The sequence below is a fragment of the Bidens hawaiensis genome, unplaced genomic scaffold (genome assembly GCF_021521415.1).
Source record: "Bidens hawaiensis isolate Kalapana, Puna unplaced genomic scaffold, B.hawaiensis_p1.1 tig00003649_1, whole genome shotgun sequence".
Classification (NCBI taxonomy): domain Eukaryota; kingdom Viridiplantae; phylum Streptophyta; class Magnoliopsida; order Asterales; family Asteraceae; genus Bidens; species Bidens hawaiensis.
The window spans coordinates 257,686-265,174 of record NW_027491208.1 but is presented as its reverse complement, the minus strand read 5'-3'; the positions used below and the strand labels follow the sequence as shown (position 1 = coordinate 265,174).

Genomic DNA, 7,489 nt, shown 5'->3' with positions numbered 1-7,489 from the left:
GTCGGATGGCGGTAGGTGGCTAAAGTCTTTGGCTAGAAAAGCCAAACTCTTGAGACGTCTTTTTTATTAGAGAGAAAAGGAGTGAGAGTTGTGTGTTATTTTTATAAAATGGGATTGTTATTTATAGTAAGAATGATACAGTTTGTAATTAAAAAAAACATTTTTTTAAATATACAACCAACGGCTATTTTTTTTATTATCCCCACTAGCCAACGGCTAGTTTGCCCCGCGGTCTCGTCCACGTCCGCCGTCCGCGCCCCCATCCACGGCAAGGGCGTAGTGGCGTGCACGGCGGCCACGTCGTCCACGCCGGGCCAGCCGCGCCCCCCACTACCCTTGGACAGTTGGACTAAAGAGACTAGATGCACCATTTAAACAATGGGCTAATAGTTCCTAAACAAGGTTGGGCCCTACCGATGTACATATATATAAAGACATGTCTACCACAAAGGCATTCACATTTCAAATCAATTAACACAGCACAGAGAGAAACATGTATGAAGAGAGAGGTAGAGAGTGCCACCCTCTGTTATCAGGCAACAGAGATGAAGATTCCAAAAATCCAAGCTTATGTTCATCCGAAATGGAGTCTTTGACCAGCATATGTGAAGTCATCCTGCCACCTCTTCCTCCCAATTCCCTTAATCATGATCAAGAGTCAATCCAACAGTTCTCCACTCTTTCAGCCTCCCAACACCCAATTCCTAATAAGGTAATATCAGTTTTCTTAGTTAAAATTGAAAAAAAAAAACAGTGTTTACATCGTTACATAAGGCAACTTGGCAACAAGCTGCGCACCTGGCCCTTTTAGAATTAAAAAAAAAAAAAAACTAAGTTGTTTTAAAATAATATTCATAGATTATGTTGATTAAAGGTTGGATTGTTTAATAGGTGGCTAGGCTTCTGGTGAACAGGGAGTTCTTTGAAGCAGTGATGGTGGTGAGACTGGTGTTGAAGTTGCTTTCTAGCAGGATTGGTACTCTTCTGGTTGCGGGATCGCTATGTTTATCGCATAAGTGGCCGTATGTGAATAAGTTCTCAGAAATTGGTTTGGATAAAAGGGAAAAGATTGTGCAGAGATGGTTTAAACATAGTTTTCTAACGCCGATACGACTTGGATTCGTTTTCATCAAGAGTCTATGTACTTTAGTCTTCTTCTCACAGGTAAATCAGTATTGGCGACTACTGCCCGGTTATGATAAAGCTAGGTAACAAAATTCGCTGTGTTATGGAGACATAGCATAGTGAATTTGGATAGCATCGGTTAAGTTAGTTACAAAACCAGCACTAAATCCAAACAATAGATTTCTAAATGCCCAAAACAGTTTCAGCACATGTACAGCTGATCATTGTGACACGAATTTAGTCGGTATCGGGGTTATGTTGCTTAGCGTACCACACTGGCGGACCTACACTAAGTGTCGGCCGATCCTCCTATGAAATTTTGACACTGACCCTCTTTCAACTATATACAAAATTTCTGGGTTCACCACTGCTATAACGGCATTAAAGCCAAAAAAACAAACAGTTTAAAACAAAAAAATAACAATATATATAACGAATCTAACTCTAAAAAAATTAAGAACTCTTAGTAACTCTACACAACCAAACATTTTTTTAATTTTATTTATATGTTAACATTATTTAAGAGTAGTTTTATCATATTTTATATATAAAATGTTGATTACTATATATTAATAACAAGTTTACATATATGTAAAATTTATGTACTAACAAATTTACATAGGTTTAAAACAAAACAAAGGTATGTATAAAAATTAATTTTCAAAATTGTAATAGTAAATTTAGATATAATAAATAATAAAACTAAACTCAAATAACAATAACATACAAAATTTTTTTATAAAAAACGTTAGTTTAATTTCAAGGCTTCCTTCAAGTTCTTAAATAATTTAACAGAGTTGTAATGATACTCATCATATATATATATATATATATATATATATATGTATATATATATATATTTAAAACAAAAATGGGTAAAGCTGGGTCATTGTGGTGGCTAGGTAATGCGAATTTGGTTGGTAGTCGGTTAGATTAGTTATATTTCCGGAATTAAACTCAAAAATAAACTTGTAAATGAACATATTTAAAAAAAAACCCAACAAAATTATGTAAAACCCGGGTGTTGCAGCGATTGATGGCAAATTCAACGGATTAGGTTATTTTACGGTACCGAAACTACACCAAACATGTAAATTCGTAAAATAAACATATTTTTAACAAAAAAAAGAACATTATTATTATATATAATAATATAGAAGTTTGGTGCCGCAAAATTCTCGTTGGGCCACTTTACGGAACCGTATTGGTAGTATTGTTTGAGTTTCGGCCCGTAATGAACGTAATGAAAACCAACCAAATGTCAATTTTGTTTTTGTTTTTTTGTTATTATTTTGTTGAAGTTACGGTACCGTGACGAAAACCGACAAAATTCGCATAGACCCACCGCGTTTTGTTTTAGTTCTAGTATCGTAACGGAAACCAACCGAATGCTAATTTTTTTAGTTCCGGTACCATAACGAACATGACGAAAACTGACCGAATTCGAGTAGACTCACCACCTAAACATCCGGGATCGATAACGGTCTAGTTTTACTGACGCCACGCCATTGGTCCACCCCCTTTTTATATATTTTTTGTTTTGGTTTTTTTCTTAGTTCCGGTATAACAACGCACGTAACCGAAATCGACCGAACTCGTGTTGACTAACTGCACCAACACTTGGGTTTTACCATCGTTTGGGTTTTACTGACTTACCCGGCTCAACGCACCGCCGGGAAAAAAACTAGTTTGAAACAAAAGAAAAGATCAAATAAAACATTCAAAAAGCTTATTTGTTGCGCCGGCTATAGTTTTTAAATTCATTTATTTTTATATAATATACATTATTGCAAAGGTGTTAAAACAGTTGGGTGTTGATAGAATTTAGGACTGAACGGGGCCACGTACTATTATCTTGTAAAAAGCTAAACAAAGCCACCTGGTTCGATTTTGTGGTGTTTTTTTCCTTGTTTAAGATCAATATGATAAATGTTATAAAATGATAAAGATGGTTTATTAATATGATAAATATACATAATTGTATATTTCAAAAAAGAAAATTTTAAAATTAACATATATTAAAAGGTTAAACTAGCTATTTTGTTACATAGTTGTGGTTCCAAGTTACAAACTGTTAATTGTTAAATCGTCAAAATCAAACTGTATAATTTTGAACCAGCTAAGTTGTGTCGGTGGAGACGATTCAATCGGTATAGACAGTTTATTAATACCTCTAGTAAATGATTGGAAATTAAACTTTTTGTATTTTGTAAGTAAAGTTTGATGTGTGACCAATTTGATAGGACATAAAACATAAATCTTGGACCTAGAAGAGTCCATTTGAACAATAATTTGGTCCATACCCACTATGAATTATGCAACATGAAATTTTTTTTTTATATTAGGCATTCCAACAACCGCTTTCACTGGCATAGTCGTTAAAACGTGAATGAAGTCTACAACCTGTTGATAGTACTAGAGGTGTGCGGTCAAAATGGTTTAGCTTTTTGTATGGGTTAAATTTATAATTTTTTTTTTCTCTTGAAACACGACAACTTTCATTAAAATAATATAAAGTAACAAAACCCTAGAACTCACGACAAAAAAATAAAAAAATAAAAAAGGAAAAAATACACCACGTGGTATTATTATACATTGAAGAAGCTACTTCTTTTCATTACAAAGCCGAGCTGTTTTTCAGTTTTTGGGAATTGAAAGATCAAATCCCTCACCAATTCAGAACACGTACATAAGGGGACGTTACACCATTCACTAATTTAATGCCAAACGTGTTAAATAAGTTAGATTTATGTGAAACCCCTTTTTTTTTAATAATTAATAATCAATTTGTACAAGATGATTATAGCACCAGATAGTTAGATAATATATCTTGTTTTAATTGATTTTACAATAATATAACCATTTGACCAAGTTTATCCAACTTAAAAGTTTACACGTTTTTCCAAATTTGAATAAAGTTTATTAATTCATATTAAACCTTTTCATATTGTAATTTTAATTATATATAATATTAAGATAAAAAATAGCTATATATTATCTTACACAAACAATTATAAATATAAATATAAATATACATGAAAAATAATCATAAATACATAAATTAAATCATTCCGTTCAAAAAAATATAGAAAATAAATAATTAATAAATATTAAACAAGTTGAGTCGAGCCGAGCTTAACTTGAATTTGAAAAATTACTTATGGGCCGAGCTCTAACAGTACTAAGCAAGTCGAGTTATGAAGGTAAGTAAGCCACGTTCGTTTACACTCCTACTTCCCAATGGAATTTTACATGACCAATAGCGAAACCAACCAAGTGATGTAATGTGTCCATGAAATTCATGTTTTTTAATAATTTCAAACGAAAATTACACATCTAAAGACGGATTTCTCGGCTTTGGCCCCAAACCTTGTAGGCCGAGATCCATAACAAAATTCAAACAAATTTTATTTTTTGTGTTTTAAGAAATGTAAGTTTTCTTAATCAAAATACCCCTTCACTTGATTTTTCCAACAGGTTAATGAAAACTCAAACAATCCATCATGGGAAGCCATCGGCTACCAAGTATACATTACCAAAGAACACTCGAAACAACAAAAGGATCGACCGTTACAAAAAGGAATAGTGGAAATCATCAACGAAACCGATCATACACTTGTTAAATCCCTCGTGCAAAAAGGCCTAGACGTGACAGAAAACCTCAAAGAGAACATCATCAGTATAAACTGCGATGTAGTAATCATTGGCTCCGGTTGTGGTGGCGGTGTTGCAGCCGCGATACTCGCACAATCCGACAAGAAAGTGGTGGTTCTCGAAAAAGGAAACTATTTCAGCCAAACCGATTATTCTAACCTAGAGGGTCCTTCTTTAGACCAAATGTATGAGTCGGGAGGAATCCTCCCGACTCTTGATGGGAAAGTCATGATCCAGGCTGGATCCACCGTCGGTGGCGGCTCAGCAGTTAACTGGTCCGCCTGCATCAAGACGCCACCGACTGTTTTAAGAGAATGGGCTGAAGACCACAAAATAAACTTATACAAAACAAATGAATACACGTTAGCAATGAACAAAGTGTGTGAAAGAATCGGTGTTACCGAGAAGTGCATAAAAGAAGGGTTCCAGAATCAAGTTCTACGTAAAGGGTGCGAAAACCTTGGATTAGGAGTGGATTATGTTCCACAAAATGCGTCCGAAAATCATTATTGTGGTTCGTGTTGTTATGGATGTCGGTCCGGGGATAAAAAAGGGACGGATTCAACGTGGTTGGTAGACGCTGTGGATCATGGAGCAGTGATTATCAGTGGATGTAAAGCTGAGAAATTATTATTAACAAAGAATGATCAAGGAAAGATAAAAGGAAAGAGATGTTTAGGAGTGATTTCACATGTTTTAAGTGAGAAAATGTCTAAAAGATTGCAGGTTAATGCAAAAGTGACTATCTCTGCATGTGGGGCGTTGTTAACACCACCTTTAATGATATCTAGTGGGCTGAAGAACCCTAATATTGGAAAACACTTGCATCTTCATCCAGTGTTAATGGCATGGGGATACTTTCCGGAAAATGATTCGTATCTGTCGGGTAAAAGCTACGAAGGTGGGATCCTCACATCCCTTCATAAACCAGGTATACATCTGACCAGATACTTTTGTTGGTAAGACTTTGCTAGATTGTTTTCAAGATAAATTCAGTTTTGTGGCAAATGGGTGAGTGCTACACATATACGGCCAATTATTATTAGTGAGAATGATCGTTACAAAGAAAAAAACCAATCAAATGTTAAGTTAACCATTCATGAGTCCATCACCTCTTTATGTTGCTTTTACCTTTTTCATCTAGATTAAGCACCCTCACATTCATTGCGAATTTGTGGTGTTTAATCTGTGTACAATTAAATTGCTAAGTTACAATGGAAAGTTTGTTAATGTACGCTTATCTAATAAACGAACGAACCTGAAGTTTACTTTTTGCTCATTTAGTTAGACAAACGAAACATATATATATATATATATATATATATATATATATATATATATATATATGTCTCGTTTGTTCATTTATGTGTGTATATGTTTTTTCTTTTATGTTTATCAATGTTAGTAATTTATGTTTGTATTAAGTTCATTCATTTCAGTTCAATTATAAGTCAATTTTTTTATTGTCAATACAATTTAGTCAAGTTTTATGAAATTACAATTTAGTCTAGCTTATTATTTATGTAATCCCTAAAAATTAGCGTTCGCTCGTTACGTTCGTTCACCCATGTTCAGCTATATATGTTCATCTAAGTGTGGTTGCTTACGTTTGTGAACCATTCGTATATACAATTTAAACAAACATCAATGAACACGGACACACTCATTTTCTTAAAGAATGAACGCAACAAGAAATCCCGTTTGTGTAGTTGTTTGTGCTCGATCATTTGTTTAGTTCAAAAAAAATGAAAGCAAGCATGTTCCGTTCGTGTTAGTTTGATTCCTATGTAGGCCTACTTGTATTTATGAACGAGATAATTATAATCAATCACAACTGATATATTATATCTAATACCAGGGTTTGATGAGAAGTACATCTTGGAAGTTCCCGCACTCGGTCCGGGATCTTTTGCCGCATTAACTCCATGGGAATCCGGGAAAGATTTTAAAGAAAGAATGTTGAGATACTCTCGAACAGCTCACGTTTTCTCGCTGGTTAAAGATTATGGATCCGGTGAAGTGAAATCAGCCGGAAGAATCAACTACACTTTCCATAAATCCGACACAGAAAACATCAAGAAAGGATTGAAACAGGCGATCAGGGTTTTGATCGCGGCAGGAGCGAGTGAAGTAGGAACTCAAAGCTCCGATGGTCGAAGATTCAAATGCAAAGGGAGTAGTGATGAAGATGTTGAGGAGTTCTTGGAGACGGTAGATGCAAAAGACGTGCCTTTGTCAATGGTGAAAGATTGGAATATTTATGGTTCTGCTCATCAGATAGGGAGTTGTAAGATGGGACAAAGTGAAGAAGAAGGTGCAGTTGATGAAAATGGTGAGAGTTGGGAGGCAGAAGGGCTTTATGTTTGTGATGCAAGTGTTTTACCGTCCGCGGTTGGTGTTAATCCGATGATTACTATAGAAGCGACTGCTTATTGTCTTGCACAAAAAATTGCATACACCTTTTGATGTTTTACAAATTCCTTAGTTTGTGTTTTTTCTTGTATTTGTGATAAGCATGTATATTAAGTTGAACAAAAGTGTTAAGAAGTTCATAATTATATGTTGTGTTTGCATAAACATTATGATAAACAAACGTAAAAAGAGAATTAAGTTTTATTTGAGGTACAAATCCTTCGAGTTTATTCAAGTAGCTGGCTTAAAATTCACCTTAACCCAGCAAGTTTGATTTCGTTTTCATTTTCTTTTTCTT

The 7,489-nt window shown here is 34.5% G+C and overlaps 1 protein-coding gene across 1 annotated transcript; it reads left to right on the top strand.

Moving 5' to 3' along the window:
- Positions 1 to 396: 396 nt before the first annotated feature.
- On the top strand, positions 397 to 7,245 carry LOC143623958 (long-chain-alcohol oxidase FAO1-like). Its single transcript, XM_077094738.1, has 4 exons — positions 397 to 712; positions 892 to 1,164; positions 4,603 to 5,710; positions 6,638 to 7,245. Exons 1-4 carry the CDS (start codon positions 494 to 496, stop codon positions 7,243 to 7,245), a joined length of 2,208 nt encoding a protein of 735 aa, XP_076950853.1. The 5' UTR covers positions 397 to 493.
- Positions 7,246 to 7,489: the final 244 nt, after the last annotated feature.

Bases quoted from the DNA above. Each gene is read 5' to 3' on its own strand.
- LOC143623958 (XM_077094738.1), top strand. From the start codon at position 494: ATGTATGAAGAGAGAGGTAGAGAGTGCCACCCTCTGTTATCAGGCAAC. The intron at 713-891 runs GTAATATCAGTT...ATTGTTTAATAG, and splicing joins AACACCCAATTCCTAATAAG to GTGGCTAGGCTTCTGGTGAA. The intron at 1,165-4,602 runs GTAAATCAGTAT...TTTTTCCAACAG, and splicing joins CTTTAGTCTTCTTCTCACAG to GTTAATGAAAACTCAAACAA.